The sequence below is a fragment of the Durio zibethinus genome, chromosome 8, assembly GCF_047325235.1.
Source record: "Durio zibethinus cultivar Kanyao isolate XHJ-2024 chromosome 8, ASM4732523v1, whole genome shotgun sequence".
Classification (NCBI taxonomy): domain Eukaryota; kingdom Viridiplantae; phylum Streptophyta; class Magnoliopsida; order Malvales; family Malvaceae; genus Durio; species Durio zibethinus.
In genome coordinates this window covers 24,504,399-24,525,478 of record NC_143169.1, presented here as the reverse complement: position 1 = coordinate 24,525,478, position 21,080 = coordinate 24,504,399, and the positions used below count along the sequence as shown (strand labels likewise).

The following is a 21,080-nucleotide window of genomic DNA, read 5'->3' as shown; positions in this document are numbered from 1 at the left end:
TTTGGTAACATATTTTTTAGACTTTAAAACCCATTTTTAGATTCTTATTACCTAATAATTTAATCATATTTGAGAATCAAAGCCTTGTTAATCCAAGGTTATTAATACAAGTGAATAGAAATAAGCTAGTGCTTCATTCCAACTATTAAATAATATTATCCCACATCAATTAGGTATTAATATAAATGTAGTAGAAGTATATAAATATATACCTAGTAATAGGGAGAGTGCACCATGCCGGACCATTCATGCCCTCTTATAAAGAATCATATGGGAAGGAACCTCTCTTATACATGAGGAAAGCTTAGGATATATCCCCAGACCCCAATTTTTTGAGGAAAACAAAACCGACAAAAATGGTAAATAACATCTTGTCTCTGGTTAGATTCGATGATTTAAAATATGATACGATAATATAATTTGAATATAATATAAAAATAAGATATAAAAATATATTTTATATTTTTATATCGATACGAATTATGATATATAATTTTTATATAAAATTAAATAAAATACATGAATTTAAATATTTTAAATAAAATAAATATACGAATTGTTAAATCTAATTATAGCTTTAATCATCACATAATGCTGAATTGGCAAAGACAAATTGCCATGAAAAATACACTCTCATTCATGAGGTGATTGAAAGGAGAAAACAAAAGAAAGAAAATAACAAAAGGGAAAGTAGGGTGGGTATTGCTCACGGGAGGCTAGGCATTTGCTCAGTTGTTCATTGCCTGCAGCTGCAAAGACTCGTTACAGATTGATTGTAGAGTTCCTTTCAATGAAACATATGTCCCCACTGCCAACGTGTGGGAATTGAATAATCCAAAGCTTAGAGATATTGGCACACAGAAAATCTTATGTGGGTAGGCGTAATTATGGACTATTAGCAAAATTTTCAAATTCAAACACATGACTAGTAATAAAATTTTCATAATTGAAGGCTCTTGAGTTTTAGTTTTTAAGAAGGATTTAAGGCGACACAGATAAATATTATTTAAATCAAATTTGAAAAAAGTTGATCATCAAAAATCAAACAATGACAACTTTTCTGGGCAGAGGTAGTATGAAATGTATAATCCGACAAAGGGTATCTTCATTTTGAGCATCAATATTTTCATACAGCATTTTACTTTGGAATCACTCTTAATCATGTTGTTCACACTGTTAACGATTCCATTTTCTCCTTAGAAATAGATTTTGTCTAATTTGGAATTGAATTTACAGACAAATCAAGTCTTTTATGTACCCAAATTAATTGTCACTCATGCATATTAGGGTGATAACGGTCAAATTAAATCGGATTTAATTCGGTTTTTTAGAATAATACAAAATATTATGAATTTTTTAAATTTGATTTGAATTCGAATTGATTTTCTTTTGAAACCAATTTGTTTGAATGGAATTCTATCAATTTGGTTTATCGTTTTTAAATTTTTTTTGTTTTTTATATATCATTTTAATGGAATTTTTAAAATATTTAAATAGATTTGTATATAAAATAATTATTTTATTTTATAAAAATTTAAAATATATATATAAATTAATGAAAATATATATTTTTGATTAAGGATTTTTTTATTTTCATATTGAGATTTAAAATTTAATTTGAATTTAATATATATATTTAATATCCAAACTTAATGTGAACCGAATAAAAAAAATTGATTCAAACTAAATCAAATACTACGATTTCAAATATTTTTTATTTTCTCAAAAATTTTTCTCACCCTTCATGCATATAAGTTCAGTCACTGCACTGGCCTATGATCATGCTATAAGCAAATTTTCACAAGATATAACAGCTATTGAAGGAGGTGGGTCAGTTGTTGATTCTTGTCTAGAAAGTTATGGCAACAACTTCAGCATGGATTCTTGCAATTAATTTATTGTCAGGTTTTCTAGTGATTACATATCAATTTGAAGTCCCTTTAGATTTCCAGTTGCTTCTATCAAAGACAGATTAATAGCTTTGTCATTGTTATTACTTAATAACATATGCATATGGCCAACAGGTGTGGGTCATGATCTGAGAATTCAACTGCCTTTGCCTGGTATTTTTCCGTAAACTGTTTGGTCTTTGAAGGCACCGATAATTTCAAATGCACCCTCAACTCAGGTCACAAACACTGTTCTAAAAGCAAAGTTGCCATTGAAAATAGTTGCCAAAATTCTTCCAAATCTTTCAGCAGTAAATATGCTTTTTCCCTGAAGCTGCTTTTCATCATTGTACTGGCAGGCTAGCCACTGCAGATCACTTTCGTGAAATAGAAGGGTTGGGCAATATCTGACCTGACATTCTTTACAAAGATGACCAAGTAATACAGGCTACAGCTTTGGTATAAGCTTTGGTGATGGCTCAAATCGTATCTATTCCTTTTAGTCCAAAAGCAGAGAGAAAATTAAACAGGAACTAGCTTTGCCAATGGTATGCAAAAAGATCCATTTTGCTGATTTCCCAGGGAGAGACAATTTATTCTTGCATTGAATTTGAAGATTAATACTGTGACACCCGATTTCATATTAAAAAATTTTAAAAATTTATTATGATATATAAATAAAAGTTTAATTTAAATTTATGAAACGTTTTCAATAAGATAAATTTATAAAATCTTTAAATTAAAACAAATAATATTTCATAAATTAAATACGAATCTTCACAAATAAAAAATTTGACATGAAAAAAAAAAAATCAGTGAGCCGAAAGAATTACTCAAAAATGCCAAAATTATACGGTACAATATTATTGTAAAGCTGGTGTCAAAATCTCAACAACATCATGATAAATGACTATTCCCAAGCATATCCTTAGGGTTTTGGACCCCATTTTCCCAAGATGTCTCTCAATTTTGCATCAAAACGATCCGTCCTTAATTTTTTTTTCCCACTGACTTGTATTTTCTTTTCTCCATTAATAATGAAGCACTATCATCACAGAGGGATTTTTTTTCCTTTCTTTCTTTTTCTATTTTTGGCCTAAAATGGAAAACTTTCATATCAATCTACTGTAGTGGAAATGTAAACGAGAAATTAAGGAATCTTGTGACGGTGGGCAAACCTTGCAATTTATTCAATAGCTGTAATTTCAGATTAGGTGCTCATGAAATTAATTGGTAAGCTTTTCTTGTGATTATACCAAAGATCTAACATTGAATTGACTTTAATTCTTCATCAAGAATTGAGAAGTTTATGGAAGCAGAGAAGGGTATGCTGATTTTAAATAATAGAAAACCATACTATTAAATAAATCCCATATCCATGAAAAGGAGAATTTAATTTTAAGACCCTAAATAGTTTTAATTTGTATTTGAGTATTTAGCTATGTAATTGAAGCATGATTTTCCGGTATCATTTTTTTTAATTAAAAAAAAATATTTAATTTTGTTTGTGTCGAACTCTGAACTGAGAGTTAGAATATTGAAATCCTAAGAGAGAAAGAAAACAGTTAAAAGTAAAAGTAAGAGATGTTCTTTACGTTTGTACTTTAATGTTTTAGTCAAAAATCGGAATATGAAATGTCGGAAGAAGAAAAAAATAATCATATTGATAAATAAAATCTGAATAACTTTATTTATAGGTGGAAGATAAATGGTTTGTGGAGTAAAATAATGATATAGCCGAGCTAATATGGCACCATGCATGTTGGGTGAGCCTGATGTGTTAAATTGATTTAAAAGTCGAAAATACTTCTAAAAATCTTCTGACAATTTCTAACAAAGTAAAAAACTTATTTGCCTTTGAACCCAAAAATGTTCTTAACAAATTTGAAAACCATAAATAGTTAAATATCCTTTTACTTCAAATCAGAAACAAAACTGATCTTCCATATTCAACAATTGAAAGGAGGAAAATCTTTGCAGATATTCAATTTCCTAACTCTTTTAGTAAAATAAAGAGAAAAAAATAGACCCGTAACTCCTTCTGAAGGAATATTTGCCATTTTACTCATGCATGCATATTCTGCACTGAAAAACCTGACAATCGACATAGAGAGCTCAAAAACTTCCAGGCATTGTTTGTAAGGGTATGCCTAATATTCCCTGGTTTGCATTCTTAATCGAGTAAATCTGCAAAAGTAAAAGGTACAGAGAAAGACAAGGACACGATCAACCTGACGAAAAAACATCCACCCAAGAAAATATATGAATAGATTAATGAATAAACCAAGGAAATTAACATCAGCAATACCACTAAAATATAATTATGTATTATCAGTCATTATTACTTTATTAGTGGTGATGGATGGATCATAGTGGATTAGTGGTAATAATTTTTTAGCAGAAAATCAAGTAATTTCTTCTAGACTCCAATTTGATCCAACTGCTTTTTCACAGTGAGTCAAACACTACCAGCTTTTGAGTTTATATCATTTTTCCTTTGGGAAAACAAGTCAAATTCCATTAAACTACCAAGGTTTAAGGTTGTTTAACCGAGTTACTAACAATTTTTCCTTGCAAGGACTCACCAAAAAGTTTCATAAATATATATATATATATATATATATATGATGGTTAAACTAATTCAAATGAAAATGATAATAATGATAGTAGAGATGATGGCATTGGCATACAATTATTGTGATTATACATTATATTAAAAAATAATTTGTTAGTGCAAATAGTGTCAATGAAAAGGAGAAATAAGAATGAGAGAGAAGAAGAAAAAGAGGAACAAAAGCACCTTCATAGAGGGCCCATAACATGTCTCCTCAGTTAGACCCAAAGACGTGATTTTCATCTTTCCCTCCACTGCACTATCCTTATTCTTTCAACTTTTTTTTTTTTTTCAATTGTTATCATTATCATTTCTTGCCAAAAATACCCAAAAATTCCTCTGGACAAAGAATTCTAATTAATCATGTCAGGTGATGTAGCCAAAGATTCTGCTGAAGGGTCCTCACGATCCTCCTCCGGTAACCACCACAACCAGCCTCAGCCGGCTCCGTTGAGCCGGTATGAGTCCCAGAAAAGGCGAGACTGGAACACTTTCGGGCAGTATTTGAAGAACCAGAGGCCCCCAGTTGCACTATCACAGTGTAACTGCAACCACGTTCTTGATTTTCTACGATACCTTGATCAGTTTGGCAAGACTAAGGTTCACCTACATGGTTGTGTCTTTTTCGGTCAACCTGACCCGCCTGCTCCTTGTACTTGTCCACTAAGGCAAGCCTGGGGGAGCCTTGATGCACTGATCGGACGCCTAAGAGCTGCTTATGAGGAGCATGGTGGCTCACCGGAGACTAACCCTTTTGGAAATGGAGCAATTCGGGTTTTTTTGCGTGAAGTCAGGGACTGCCAAGCTAAGGCCAGAGGGATTCCCTATAGGAAGAAAAAGAAGAAGAAGAATCAAATTAAACCCAACGTCGACGAGCCAAAGTCATCATCCAAGCAGCAGATCTCTTAGCTTTACCCAGGTGCTTTGGCTTCTTTAGACAAATGGTAATTTTCTTTTTTTTGACTTGGATATATATATATATATATATATATGCAGCATATGATTAGTTTTGATGGTTTTTTTTACTTGGATACATATATATGCATCATAAGATTAGTTTTTTCGTTTAAATACGTTTATTTTTGCCCTCAAATCTAGTTAATTTCATCTAGCAACAACATAAAGAAAAAATAAACTAAAGAGAAATATAAACAATTTAGCTTTCAAGAATAAAAAGTAAATTAGATTGCTTGAATTATTACATGAAAAAAATTGAAACCAAAAGAACAAAAGTATTTGAAGTTGGGATCTTATTTCATTGGTAAACCCTAAACCCTTTACTGCAAAACCCTAGTTCTAACTCTCACCCTTCGTGGCATTTGCAGTAGTGAAGGCGTACGGTAAGTAAATTTGACCTCAAAACTTTTTACCCTTCTCTTACTATTACGTGCCATAATTGAAGGAGTAACATTACACCACTCTTTCTTTTTCTTTCTTTCTCTCTTTCTTATATCATGCAAATAAATAAATAAATAAAACACTGTTTTTTTTGTGGTTTCCTAATTAAATATTTCTCACTTCTTTACTTTTCCCTTTGTATTTTTGGCCCTTTTCTGATTCTGTTCGATTTTGTGCTCCCCATGAATGTCCATTTTAATATATATATATATATATATATCATAGCTATAATGTGAAATTTGTTTATTCTCATTTAAAGTTGGAAATTGAAATTTGCATTATAAAAAGGGGCATATGTTATAATTATCACCCTCAAGGATTTCTCATACAGTTTGGTCCAAAATTATTTTACATTAATCTTCGAGTGGCTGAAGCAATTATTTTTTTATTTTAATAGTAGTTAATTAACAAATTAAAATCATTTTTTTAATCGTAAATCTTGTATCTGGCTGAGCTCTCTTCTTTTATTGCTTCTTATAAATTAATGACATGCATATGAACGGATCGTGGCAGTTACGTATGCATTTTTAATTTCAAGAATCTTTATCTTGTAAGAGCTAGCCACTTGGCCAGTTTGTCTTATACTTGACCTGGCGGTGATCAGATTGTGTTTCATTAGGGGACTAACACTTTTAGTGGGACATATTATCAACTAATATTGTTAAAGATAAACTATAAAAGTGTATTAAATATTGGGATTTTTTTTTTTTTTTTTTGTAAACGAGGTCGTAGATTAAGAAATTAGAAAAAAAAAATTTACATGCATTGGAGATCGATCATCGATCTTCAACCTTGTGGGAATTTACCTCGTAAGGAATGTGAGTAATCCATTTGAGATAAGCTTTAAGTTCATGTTGACATATTCTATAAGAGCTTCAATATTTGACTAAGACAACAATTTGAGTTAGGTACAGAGCTCAGAGACTTATTCCTTTCCTACTTAATAATGTATATATATATATATATATATATATGTATGTATGTATGTATGTATGTATGTATGTACAATTATATACTACTTTTACACATAACTCTAATATGAATATTAGAGACATGCCTCCATGCTTAGAGCTATTTTTTGCTTGGAGCTTTATCCTAACTTTTGAATGAGGAGAAAGATGCATTTACCTTTAAAAAAAAGAAAAATAGATGAAAAGAAGACAGATGCAAACTTAAACCTAGTAGTTTCCTTTTTCCTTGGTTTGGTTGGTACATTGGAAAAAGTTAAAGAGGAAAGGGAATTTGAATCTTAAACCTAACTAAGTGATCTGAAATTTTAACAGATTTTAATCATTGAGGAATAGATCTTGAGATTTGAGTATTCACTTGCAGTTAGCATCTGAATTCTTCACAGAAAAAAAAAATAGACATCTTGAAATAATGAACACTTGCCATTCATTAAAGAGCCACTAGAATTTGTGACACTACAGCTGATGTGTTTACTAGGGGTCAAATCACAACATCAGCCAACAGAATATGATTATCATCAATTTATCATGTCCAATAGCAAGACATGCATATATAAGGTAATGCAATTTTAAGTTGGCACATTGGCCAAGTTTTGGCTTATGCATCAATTAATATTGCAACAGCATGAACTAGAATCTATATATCATCATAATTTTAAACTAAAGGACTTCTAGCTCTAGCTCAAACAAATTGCTTGATAAATTTGAAGAAATTAAGGATAAGAATCTAAACTGATTTGCCCCTTAGCTAGCCCCTGTCCGAGGTTTGCAGTCACATTGGATATGAAAAGCTAGTTGAAGTATTCACTTTTGGATTTCGATATTAACTATGTAAGTAGAAAACAATTACACAAATATACATATACACTGTTCTTGATTAATTAGTGTAATTGGATTAAATTAAAAGCAAGATGCCCGTGAATGCCAACTAGCTTTACCCTCGAAGGAAGTAGAGTTGATATGGTACACACGTGCACTCTCAAAACTAAAAAGCTACCTTACTATTACTTTGCCATGGCATGAACTGAATCCAACGAGGAATATCAGAGAACAGACAGAATAATACAGGCCTTTCTTTTCTACTCTTTTTGATCTTTTCTCTGCCATGAGTTAGTACGGAGAGAAATAAGATACAATTTTGCCTTAGGAAGACCAAATTTAAGAATTTTACACCCAGTTTTTCACCCATTTCCATTGAGAAAAACACTGGTTATAAAGCAAAACAGTTTGGCCTGATGTTGAAGAACAGGAGTGATAACCCATATGTATATAGGATATAGCTAGCTAGCTAGAGTCCATAGGAATAATTATAAGAATAATTATAGCTAGCGTCCCTAGATTTTTCATGCATTTGCGGTCTTATATTTTTGGATCATTTGATCAGCTTAATAATGTGTTTAGGGAGTTGAAATCAGATGGAGAAAGAATGAGATAGAATACAGGTAGAGGAGAGGCAAATGTTATTTATTCTTCTTCTTAAGATTTCTCATTAAAGGAGGAAATTAAAATGAAATGAAAGAGCATGTTATCACCTTATTTGGCTAAAGACAAAAATGTTAAGAACATGATAAGTTATGGTATATTTTTCAATTATAACTGTTTAAATATATAAACAAAAATGGTAATTTCATCTATACAAGAAAAAAATTAATGAAAAAACTCTAAATCTTACAATTTGAAGGGTTTTGAAAGAGTACCTCTTCCCCTCAGCCCCTTCCATGAGCTGTAAAATGTTATTTCAAGAAACATTATTTTATGTTCTAACCTGACCACATTCAAACAAAATTATTTGACTAAAGGTTTATTTGAAAAGGGTTCAGTCATAAAATGCATTTTTTGATATAATGGAACCCTCTAATCGGGTTTCCAAATGAACCCTAAGTGTAAAAAACATCTTAGTTCTATTGATTCAAGAGTGTGTGTCAAAGGAAATTAATTAAAATTATTATTTAAAGAAAATTTCAATATTGTACATTAAAAATCTTTATGTTTTTAGTTGGTCATTGAACAATTGCTTTTATTCCACTCTTTTGAAAAATAGTATTAAAGACTACCCCTTTTTCCACCCAAAAAAAAAAAAAACCCTTAAGACACTTGCCACTATAATATAGTCTATGATTAATCAGATCACAAGTAAGCTAGACTCAAAGTCTACCTTGTTAGATTAATTTCAAGGGAAGATCAGTGAGGTTTTTGTTCTTTCTTGCCTTTATGCCCTCATCTTAATTTACTCAGTCATAGATTAATCATGATTGATAGAAGGGAAAAGAGAAGAAATAATGGACTATTTTCCCTTATTTGGTAACCTCCTCTAGATAAAACATTGGATTTTGAGAACATAGAAATGTGAAAATTAATCTACCTTTCATGCTTCCCATTTTCTTCTTATCAAAAGAAAGAATAGCTTTTTTCTTTCCCACATTCATTCCACCCTTTTCCCTCAAACGCAAAAGTGTTTTAAACCAAGTTGTCTTCTTCATTTTCAAGTTATAGAAAAGTAAGAGCAAAAAACAAAGAGACACTCATAAATTATAGAAGGCTTACGCTTTTCATCTGCATTGTGAAAAGCTGCAATTCACTAGTTTGCACCTGGATCCTACCACAACAACACACTAAGTTTTATAGCCCATAATATTCTGGGGATTGGTTGCATGAAAAACCAAATAAGGGAATCATGTTAGATTGTAATTTGAATCTTTTTACACCACTCATTTTTATTAACAATGATCTTTTCATCTAATTCCTTAACCACCTGAGATCCTATTATCCCTTTTTAATTACCAAGCAAGAAAAAATGGTTTTCCTCTTTTGGAATAGTACTGTATGTGTTTTAATTTCTCCAGCAAGTAGTATAGACTGAATGGGTCAGTCCACATTAACTTGGATACACAAAATTAGGCAATTGGAGAAGTTAATATGACAAAGAATTAAAGCTCGTTGGCCTTTGTATGTTGTGAATATTTGGTTGCAGGATCGATGGTCAGTCAGCATTCATCAAACAAGCAAAACCAGAGGGGAAGAGAAGGGTATACAAAAAGGCAAACGTTTGAAGTTAATGTAGCACTACCACTACTACTGCTTTAATGTTAAGGTTCTCTCGCTTTGCATCATTCACTGATAAAAGTTGTGTACCTAATAATTATGTTGTTGTCATAGCAATTAATTAAAGCTTGTCTCAATCGGTTGTTAATTCTCTTGCTATAGATTAGCATTTTAATTAATTACTATCATCCATCACCTTGTAAGTTATATATAATATTATTACACCTTAGACGTATTGATTAAGGATATAATGATATTAGTTACATCTAGTTATTATGTTATTGTGTTAAACTTTTTTAAAGCACGATTAGGAGTGAGACTGAGATTTAGTCTAAATGATTCATTCACTTTTCTTAAGAGATGAAGAAATGAATTCTTACACGTTGAGATTCCATCTTTAACATTTGCAATTTTTTTTTTGTCAATTCTTTTAAGTTTTATTCGGTAAGAAGTATGGAAATAGTTTAGAATAAAAAATTTGTTAATCTAATGATTAAAATTTACGATCATTTTTATATTTTGTAGCTTAATCATTAAATTAAAAAAAATATTCATTCTCATCTCTTTCTATCTTTTCTATCAAGCAAAGTGGTTTTTTATTTTTTAGTTTTTAAAAAAACGTGATCAAAAATGGGTTTTCTCTTCTACCTAAATTTGCAGTTGGCTTGTTAATATATATATATACATTGTATTTTACATAAGGTCATTCTCCATCGTAAAAAAAAAACCAAGATTTTGGAGCATGAAGATATATAGCTAGCTAGAGTCAGCGTATAATAGTCATCTTAACTTAAATGTTTAAGCAATGATTATGATATCACCTAATGCTTTTTCTTGGCTCTAGATCCGATCGCATTGTATGTTTGAGGAATATTTAATGGTAATTCAAAAACATATTTTTTCAAATTTGTAATTTAACTTAATTAATTGATGTAATCATAATTAAAATTCAACAAATCTGAATTTAAATTTCAATGCATACGATCTTTTTCTTTCACCCCAAAATACAGCCTCATTTCTAAAAAGCAAAAGTGTAATTTCCCGATGACCTCAACCAATATGTTGATATGCTCCAGCTACGGTTTTTTTTTTTTCCTTTTTCTTTTAGCTCGAATGGTCTGATGACTGATGAGTTATTCTTAGTGATTGGAAGGAATTTGCTTGATATGAAGAGTCTAATGTCAACTATTGATTAAGCTTAATATGCTTAAGGAGGTGTTGTTGAATCAGTTGCATTCGAAAATATGACGGTAAATACAAGTGTGACTCTCAATGATGTCTCAATGATGTGATAAACAATTAGTAGTTTCTTACAAGTGGCGATTGCTGTTATCAACGTCAGGATTTTGGCCTAATTCAATTGAAATGGGAGACCAAAGCTTTAGTTCAGCAAAGCTTTGCCTGGGATAGTGAACACTATAGTTTCTGAAGACAACCTAATCTTGTACATTGCAAGAAACATCACAAGACTTACAAAAGTTAACAAGTTAGAGACTCAGCAACTTGAACAAAAGACGGTGGACCAAATGTAGGCCCAGTTCCAACATCCCAAATTAAATTACAATGAGTACAGTTTTTTTTTTATGGCCCCCCAAAAATGAGAGGGGAAAAGGTAAAACAAAGAAACTTTAAAAGACTCTGGCAACCTTATCTGCCAACTGCCGATTATCTTCTGAGTACTAAGGCCAGTATCAGCTAGAAACTATATATACTTTCAAGTGATGAGTGAAAAAATCAATATTCTTCATTTCTCACGCAAAAAAAGGGTCGAAACTCTTCCCCAGATGGCTAGCTATAAATGTCTGCAACAAAGAACAATGGGCGTTTTTTAGAAATCAATTATGCATCAGTAGTTAAAAGTCTGGCAATGCAAAACTGTCAAGGAAATGAACAACATATAATCAAAAGTAGCCCATGTATATAAATACACCTAATTTACTTGACCAAAAACACAAAGGATGCGCATACCTCAAATAAAGATTCAATCTTAGAACTTTCTGCGCATTTTGCTGCAGAAATATCACACAACAAAAACCGAACAAGACAATTAGATGCCTATGACAACCATAAAATGTATGACTTTGAAAGAATTCTTGCAGGTAAGTATGTATGAGGATCTACTACAGATTATCAATCTTTAACTCACAAGCACAGATGAAGAGAAACAGACAGGCAGAGAACCAACAGAGTACAGACAATACCTTCTGGTGCATCAGAAAAAAAAGGTGTATCCAAAATTTTCTTACAACCACATACAGACCATAACTATAATCATGATATTTGACCGTGCACATACAGAGCATAACTATAATCATGATATTTGACTAAGTCATTACAAGTTTAAAAGGATCATTAAAAGGTCAGCTTTAGTACTATTCGTCATTAATCAAATTCAAAAGCAAACTTATATTACAAAAGGTAAGCATCAAAATTGGTAGTTTTTTACCTTTTCTTCTGAACCAGGAAATGCTAACATTTTTAACAATACAGAAAAGGGACAGACAAATCATTAAGGTTGTGATATGTGCACCACAGGCACGTGAGTAATTTAAAAGGTTAAGCGTGTTTAGCTCTTGATCAACATCAATATGCTTCTTGGCACATGATATTGTAGGAAGACAGCCAACAACCTATGTTAGCAGACTAGTAATGGAGAAACATCCATTTTCAGCTGACACACCATGAAAGAAAATGAGAAGTTGAGAGAAAAGTTTATCTGAACACAAGCCTGAACCTGATCAGTCTGAAAGAAAATTACACACACACATTAAATCCCCATCCCCACTCCTATTTTATAGATTTCTAAAACCTCTCAACTAGATATGGTAACCAGCAGAGTGAAATAAACGAGGCTTAAACGCACCAGGACACTGCAAATACACATACTTTGATAGAAAAAGGCCATCATAAGTGCACATTTAACAAAATGGAAAAACCCCAAAACAGAACAGGCAACATCCCAAATCAACAACATGTTTAGAAGGGTATGGATTGATAAATTACCAAATAAAACCAACCTCCCAACCTAATCTGAGTAGTATAGAATGTTAGGCAAGTCTACTTTTGATAACCAGCCTGCATGCTTGTTATCAGCTGTCTCAATTAAAATATCAACAGAGTTTCTTTTGTCACTTCAGGCAAGTCAGTCAATTCCAACATCAAAAGTACCTCCAAACTTTGACCTTAATCACCTGGCACATTATCTTCTCACATTAAATAGCCACCAGAGCACATTGAAGCATAGTATTTCAAAAGCAATAGTGGAGGTCAAGGTTATATTCTTTTCTTTTAGAAAACATGTTGAAATACAAGTCAACCAATAAATCTAAGAGAAGCACACTGACAGAACTAAGCATAAAGATGGTGAGTTGGACATATCTTAAAAAGACAACAGCCTAAATTTAACGCCTTATTCTTTCAACTTGTAAAACATAAATACCTGTTCCCTACCATTATTACATAAACAGTCAACAACATATGTAAAGTAAGAAAAACAAATGCCAAACTGACACCAATATCAACCAATGCAATTTTCACTTAATGCATATTGTATCAAATACATGAAGGAAACCTAGGGATTCATGCAAGGTTCTACATCAAACACATCTAAGATAGTAATAGACTACGCATCAGACACAATCTATAGTCATATAATTTGAAGAAAGCATTCACCAGAAAATAATGAACCACTTCCAATAGAGCACTTCAGCAATAAGCATTGAAAATAAAAGAACGCCAAGGTCATGCCCTTTGAAGAAGAAAAGCATACCAGCATCATTGAAGAATTAACTGTCATTGTTTATTGTACAAATATACCACAAAACAGAGCCAAAACACTCATCCATGAATGAACATTTCACCCATTTGTATTAACAAATCATAAAGTCATTCAAAGATCATCCTAAAAACACTTTTTACTGATTTCAATCACCACGAACCAGAATACTACTCTGAAAATCTTCAAGTTTCTCATGCTAGAAGCTTAATAAAGACTCTCCAAACACAATGGGGGTACCCTCACTCAATTCCTCAATAAAAACCCATAAGAATCAACATTAACAAAAAAAAAATTCAACAAATTAAGACCCTTTTCTATTTCATTCCCATCTCATGTCCAAGCCACACTAAAACAACTAATCAAGAAAAATTATGTGTTTAAAATCCAACAATAAACATAAAGCATAAACATAAATGAACCCAAAACGTGAAAATATGCATTATCATCAATCAAATAACAAATACAATAATATATAAAGCTAAAGACAGTTCTTTTATGAGGAAGAATAGGCCTCACCACTAGACCCCGAGGATCGTTTGCCACGCTTGATCCTCTCGAGCTGCACCTGCGTATCCATAAACATCCTCATCCTCTGCACTTCCAAATCTTTAGCAAATTGCATTCTTTGCTTCTCCAATTCCACCATCTGTCTCAGCTTCTCCCCTTCGACACTTTCATATACTTGCCCAAACCTATCTATGGCTCTCGCCAATCTCTTCATCCCTTCCCTCTCCTCTTCCTCTCCTTCACTTTCCTCTCCCTCGCTTTCCTCTCCTTCCTCCTCATCACTTTCCGCAGCAGCAGCGGCAGCCGCAGCGACGGCCGAATAATTTCTCCTGAAATATCCATCGTCCTCCGCTAGCCTCTTCTGGGGAAGCGCGACAACCGTGGCCGACGCCGGAGTCCTCCTGTACGTCAGCGGAAGCGGGAGAGCCAAGGGAGGAGATCCGGGGATCCTCGGTGACAACCTCGGCGAAGGTTTCGGTGATATCTTAGGTTTCGGTGATATCTTATGTGACGGCGAAAGCTTTTTAGCGGCGAAATTGGATCCGATAAGCGAATCCAAGCGTTCGAAGAAAGGCCATGACGACGTTAGGGTTCCGTTAGAGGAGGTCACACGAGTTTTCTCGATCTTGTACTTTTTCTTGATGGTATCAATCCGGTTCTTGCACTGGATATCCGTACGGTGCGTCTTTTTAGTATGACCGTGGAGGGCGTTAACAGCATCAGCAACATCTTGCCAGTCCTTCTGACGTAGGTTCCCACGGTTAAGCTCGAGATAACGGCGACCCCAAGCGTCGACGAGGGTAGAGGTAGCTTCCTCCGACCAACAATCTTCACGGACAGGTAACGGACGGGAGTGGGGAGTGGTAGAGACAGCGGTGGGCAGAGTTGACGGCGTGAGCGAATCCAGAAGTTCGCCCATTTCGGTGGTTCGGGAAGACAAACAAGGGTCGGTTGGCTTTTGCTCAGGGCGTTAAGGGGAGGTTACGTTATTGATTGGGAAAGAAGGCTTAAAAGAAAAAAGAGAGTTTGGGTTCGGTTCGGCGATGACGCGCCGGACAGATGAGAGGGGCACGAGAGTAGGGAAAGGGAATAATAGAAAGAGGGTGGGTCGCCGGGATGTGAGAAAGCGCGTGAGGGTGGGGTGAGGTGGACTGGTGGCTTGGGTCATCATCGGATTCGGCTCGGCTACTAATCCAGTTGGCATTTTGACGTTTCCTTTTCGCTGCTGCCCTGGCCTGCTCTTACACATTCTTACCAGGCCGAAAAGGCGCAACACTTTTGATCCTTTCGCCGATATCAATGGATAAGAAAATTTGTAAAGCTTATCATTCTCTTCAATTCTGTTGTAAAATACTCGTTTCCATACAAAAGTGGAAAATAAATAATTCGGATCGGATGACATGGAAAAACGATGAAAGAAAATTAAATTATAAAATATATTTTTTAATAATAATAAAAAAATTTCAATCGGATGAACAATTTTTTTTAATAATATTTGAATCAGATGGACAATTTATCTTTTTCAATATCATTTATCAAATAACACATTTTTTTTGCGCCATGAAACATGTGCTTGGGTTCAAGGAAAATGGATTGAGCAATGATTTTCAGATTGCATCTCCTATTCATTTAAAACAACTTTTTTTTACCTTTAACATTAAATAAATTCATTATTAATAGATTCAAATTATCTAATAACATTTTTCACAAATAATTTGTTATTATCTGATAAGAAAATAGCATACAGAAATTTACCAACGTCATCGTAAAAGTAGTAGCTCACAAAAATGGAAATGCCTACTAATTGCTGAATTATGGGCTTTGATATGGAAGGGGGACCGAAGCGGCTGCGATGATGTTTGGCAGTGATGCGCCGGCTGCCGACTGACACATGACATTAGCCGCACCGACTCTAAGTTTGGTCTTGGTTCGGCTTAGGTCCATTGAAGAATTACGTGATTCAATTTTCAAGCCATTCTCGTTCATCTCAAGGCAGACAACCCCCTACCTTCAGGCTGCATGGCTCTAAAAAGACTAAAAGTCCGACCATTAAACAAAATTTTAGTTACGGAAATTCCCACCTCATAGCCCGAAAACGAGCATTGCATTAATTTCACGTGAAAAAAAAAAATCATTGAATATATAAACATTACTGTTACGTATTTTAATAAATCAGAAACGATAATGATTACGTAATAAATGATATCAAAATTAATTTTTAACTCATCTTACTTTACACTTAGCAACCCAATAGTATTGGTAGGTATGGAGAGTTAATCAAATACTTAACAAGATATTAAGATAAGGTATGATGAAAAAATTTTGATCATGCTAAGCACGTTCTAACGAGGAATAAGTGCGGTGATAGACAAAATCTGATCACATCAAATATTTCAAAAGAGAATAAACAGGGTGATAATCATAAAAAAATTTCACGTTAAGTGCTTAAAAGGTGTAAACAAGATATATTAATCCTACATTGAATAGAAATATAAAAGAAAAATCATTGATATATCAACGTTAAGGCTGCACACTCCAATAAATCAAATTTACAGAGAGAAGTTAATGTTCAGTCTTCAACATTTCCCTCGCTAAAGAAAAAGTGTGCTAATTAATTAGGCATTGCTCTGATAAAATGAGCACATTGTACACGAAAATGGTTTAAGTGCAAGTCATGCCGTGTAGAATAAATATGCTGCACCTCCTTTTTTCAACCATACGATGAAGCATGTAAACTCGAGAAAATCCCAATTAGTAATATATATTTTGGATGGAAACATTATTTTAAGCTGTTGAAACCCCCCCCCCCTCCCTTATCCTCCGAAGTCTAGACATCTCACACGAGATAGTCCATGAAATCGTTTGTATATACGCCCCCCGCGTCCTGCTTGTGATAATCATCTATCAATAGTAGTGTTGTCTGAATTAGGAGAATTTTCAACCTGGGAAACTTGTATCATATTCATTCATGCGTGCTATGAACAAGTATTGGAAAAGGGGTCCAAACCCAATTTTCGAAGAAAGGAAAGGTTGTCAAATAGTAGTAGCTAGTGTATATATTGGTTCAATGCAATGTCCCCATTTCTTAATTTCTCACTTGTGAAGATATGGGTGACGACAAGATTGACGATCCATTTTGGAAAATTTTATCCATCGTGAGGATTTTGGTTGAAAAAAAAAAGAAAAGAAGAAGAGGGGAAGAATTGGAAATTTAAAACATGGGGTGATATTAATCAATAAAAGATTAACTTAATAAGTAAGTTTGTTTTTTTTTTCGATGTAATTATGAGTCTAAGTGATAATTTTTTATTCGAATTATTTCGAATGCACAAACCACTATTTTTTAGACTATCAATATATATTATCTTGATTTAAAAAATTAAAAAATTTATTTATTTTTAAATTTTTATTAAAATAAATATTAAATTCTGCAAAGTAAATGAACACAAACTATAAAGAATTCAGATTACATAAAAAGGTGGAGATAGCGACCCTTTACCCTTTTAACAAATCCATGATGATATAACAAAGTGCAAGAGAGAGGCGCCCCCGCCGATTGAATTATTGCAATCTTTTGGCAATATTTATTTCCCACTTTTACTATGTATTCTGCACCATATAAGGAATATATAACCAATTTCTTCCTTCATTTTCCATAGACTTTTGAGCCAATTGAAGTATGGCTTTGAATCGTTCAAAAGCTTTTCAGTATTTTATTTTTAAATACTCAAGTAAACAGATTTTTTTAATTTATATATTTAAATATTTAATCAAAAGTTCATCCCCTTATGTCAGCTGGTGATATGGAGTTTTTAATTAGTTATAATAAATTAATAATGATTTGGAAGCAAATTAATTATTTGGATATGGTGATTTTGTAATCCAATTATTTTTTTGTATAATGAAAATCGCAATTTGAAAATAGAAGAAAGAGTTGCTAGCATTAAGATTTAAGTCTTAACACTCATAAAAATATTATATAAATCAATTGGATTAAATTTTGAGCTTTATAATATGATAATTTCATTCATTTTATGCATAACATTATATATATAGACAGGTTAATTTTACCCGGTTTTAGAAGTTCTTTAGCTTAAATATAATATCAACTAGCAAATCCCATGCTTCTAAAGGCTGTTAAATTTTGTGATGTAGCCTAAGTTTTCACCCTTTAAGGCAGTTCTTCCTTGCTTATTTAGTCTATTAAATCTGCCATGGCCCCTTGGCCAGGCATTTTAACTGCTTAGTCCAATCATAGATCATTCGTCCCATAATTTGGCCTCCTATGTTTGTCGGCAAACAGTGGTTATTGGTGATTTTGAGAACTCCCCCACAGGGAAAGATAAGATAAGATAAAAAGAGTGAAACAGGATGAGGGGCTGATATGATCTGGTCTGAACAGGAAATAAAGGCAAAAAGATCACAAATATACATGAACAATTGTGGTCTCATGATGTCTAGCTAGTAGTATATGTTTAAAAGTTTAATAATTACAGTGAAAGTTAAGACAGTGAGAGATGATGATTTGTTGGTGATAGAATGTTGACTTTTTTTTCTAATTAAATTAAATTTAAAAAGTTTAGTGTACTGGATGAAGCAGATAAAATGACCTCCAATATTTCTGACATGCCAATGCATTAATTGAAATAAATTATATTGCAATGATATCTATCCAACTCCGGTTACCATTTTGTTGGCCTAAGATGGTGGGACTGGAAAAACAAAAAAAAAAAAAAAATTGCAGATCTCAGGAACATATATATATATGTAAGATGGAAAATGGGGGATTTGATTACTCCTCAAGGCGCGGGGGTGTGTGAGGAGATGATGAAGGTAACATTAGCAAGTGGAACTGAAATTCTATGATCAATAGCAACTAATCCAGCCAATGTAGAGGTCAAACTCTACTGTTAAATAGTTTCACAGGATGCTGATCCATCTTGCAAGAAAACAAAAATGCTTTGAAAGGCATATGATATGATGCCTCCCAACCCCTTCTAAAGCCCATTTCGTTAGTGCAAACTGCAATTATAATTATTCTATGGTGGAAAAAGTTTTATGTGGGGACTATAAATTCACTTTGATTTAATATTTCTATAATTCAATTCATGGAGATATTTCTTTGTGGTTCCAAACTCTCCATGAATATTTATGAGCTCTATTAAAGCATGATCATGTGAATTCCCTCATTTTGATTTGGATTGCACAAGAACATAGCATATTACAGCATGTCAATAAATTTCGTGTGTGTGTGTGTATATATATATATATATATATACACACTCTTGATAAAAATGACATGTCAAATTCCGATTTATCCATGGAAAGAATGAGAAGAAAACATCTATGAATAACCATATCTTGATAAAAACTATGGGCAAAAATGTCATAACATGATGATCGATTATTAATATTCCGCTGGCACCATCATACATCATATCACCTAAGAATCAAAATCTTATTCAATTCATATAAACCAAATTTATTCTTAGTGCTCAATCGCAGAACTAACATCTCTCACTCTATTTCATCAATCATCCCTTCGGATAATAATTACTTCCCCACAAAAAAGATTAGAAAAGAAACTCAACAAATCCTCTCTCGGCATTTACAAAATTACTACTTCAAAGAGATGTGGGAAATCATCCGAACCCAAGATCCCTTAATAACTTTGTTGTAAGAATCATCACCACAATTTCCAAATAACAGCTCAGTCTTTTTGCTCTTGCATTATTTTGCTTCTATGCCTATATATACAAAACTCAATAGAAAACTAATATAGGGGAAGAAAAGAAATGCAAAAAAGAAAGAGAAACAATTATGCTGTTGTTCCTTTAACCCTAATAATGGATGGATGTACTTTTTTTTTTCTCTAAAGATAAATCATATAAAAATATGAAGAAATTTGTACTTCATGATGATCAACCATCATTTGGCGTCTCGGAGATGCTCTCTAAGTGTGGCCTCCACACCCCAACTCGGCCTCTTCTTCGATCCCGTTGCGTCGACAACTTCTCTGATAGTATCTCACTTAAATACTGATCTGATATCAAAAGATTCGTCATTGAAATTGTGTTGTTGTTCTTGTTGGCGTTGCTCATGCTTCGGCTGTGGCTGTTGCTGATGTTGTTGTTGCTGCTGTCAAGGCTGTCTCTTCTTTTCTTCTTGGTTGTTGAGGAAGATTTTGATCGGTTTTTTTCGGGTGTTGAAGGGACTGGCATGAGGAAATAAATCTTCCCACGTTGGAGCTCTGCGTCTGGTGGGACGATGACGATTTTTGGGACCATCCCATCGTCGGAAGGAGAGGAGGGTTTCTTCAAGACGTGTTTAGGGTGAGCCTTCATGATCTCGCTGGCCTTGATGGAACCACTGATTTCTTCAACGCGGCCATTGGAGTGTATTATTCGAATCACATCGAGTGCCCCGCATGGAAGAATGCAAGAGATGCAGCATCGGATGGTGTTCTTCATAGCTCTTCTTTCTCTATATATTGGTCACTGATAGAGAAAGAAGTAGACGCAGCAGCAGAAGGAGAAAAGTGGAGATGAAAAAGAGGGGGAAGAGGAAGTGATGGAAAGAGAGAAATATAAGAAGAGAAAGAGAGTGTGGAATCAGTCTCAAAAGAAAAAAATTTTAATTATTATTATATTATATACTCTCAGCTTTTTCTATTTCTCTCTTATTTTTTTAGGGTTCTTTTTCTCTGCTTTTTTGAGGGAATTTTTTCTTCACTAGCTTTGGATGAAATCTATGGCATGAATAATTGCAAGTTACTCTGTACTTTGCCTTTTGGATCCATCATTTAGGGCCCCCATACTCCTGTCCTTATTTTCACGAAGATCAATAATTTTGGTTTTGACATTGCAGGGTTGGAGGCCTTATGG

At 33.3% G+C, this 21,080-nt stretch overlaps 2 protein-coding genes and 1 pseudogene across 9 annotated transcripts; 1 reads left to right on the top strand and 2 right to left on the bottom strand.

Moving 5' to 3' along the window:
- The first annotated feature begins 4,701 nt into the window (after positions 1–4,701).
- LOC111278142 (protein LIGHT-DEPENDENT SHORT HYPOCOTYLS 10 pseudogene) lies at positions 4,702–10,188 on the top strand (annotated as a pseudogene). 2 transcript variants are annotated; one of them, XR_016344131.1, is made up of 2 exons: positions 4,702–5,422; positions 9,841–10,188. The product of XR_016344131.1 is annotated as a protein LIGHT-DEPENDENT SHORT HYPOCOTYLS 10 pseudogene, transcript variant X2 (transcript). The 2 variants fall into 2 exon arrangements; XR_016344130.1 differs by having other exon boundaries at positions 4,725–5,447.
- A 1,145-nt stretch (positions 10,189–11,333) lies between these two features.
- Positions 11,334–15,701, bottom strand: LOC111278141 (trihelix transcription factor ENAP1-like). 6 transcript variants are annotated; one of them, XR_016344125.1, is made up of 4 exons: positions 14,206–15,696; positions 12,915–13,102; positions 11,880–11,966; positions 11,334–11,713 (listed from the first exon to the last, which is right to left on the bottom strand). XR_016344125.1 is itself a non-coding variant. In XM_022864659.2 (3 exons), exons 1-3 carry the CDS (start codon positions 15,113–15,115, stop codon positions 11,663–11,665), a joined length of 1,002 nt encoding a protein of 333 aa, XP_022720394.2. In that variant the 5' UTR covers positions 15,116–15,701; the 3' UTR covers positions 11,334–11,662. The 6 variants fall into 6 exon arrangements, 2 of the variants coding, with proteins under 2 accessions (XP_022720394.2, XP_022720395.2); XR_016344127.1 differs by having other exon boundaries at positions 11,880–11,920; XR_016344128.1 differs by lacking the exon at positions 12,915–13,102 and having other exon boundaries at positions 14,206–15,697.
- Positions 15,702–19,633: 3,932 nt separating this feature from the next.
- LOC111278682 (uncharacterized) lies at positions 19,634–20,863 on the bottom strand. The gene has a single exon (XM_022865308.2). It carries the CDS (start codon positions 20,664–20,666, stop codon positions 20,118–20,120), a length of 549 nt encoding a protein of 182 aa, XP_022721043.2. The 5' UTR covers positions 20,667–20,863; the 3' UTR covers positions 19,634–20,117.
- Positions 20,864–21,080: the final 217 nt, after the last annotated feature.

Excerpts from the sequence above, each read along its gene's own strand:
- LOC111278682 (XM_022865308.2), bottom strand. The coding sequence starts at position 20,666 with ATGAAGAACACCATCCGATGCTGCATCTCTTGCATTCTTCCATGCGGG.
- LOC111278141 (XM_022864659.2), bottom strand. The coding sequence starts at position 15,115 with ATGGGCGAACTTCTGGATTCGCTCACGCCGTCAACTCTGCCCACCGCT. Across the intron at positions 11,921-14,205 it reads ACGATCCTCGGGGTCTAGTG|CAAAATGCGCAGAAAGTTCT; the intron begins GTGAGGCCTATT and ends ATATTTCTGCAG. Across the intron at positions 11,714-11,879 it reads AGATTGAATCTTTATTTGAG|ACATTTATAGCTAGCCATCT; the intron begins GTATGCGCATCC and ends TCTTTGTTGCAG.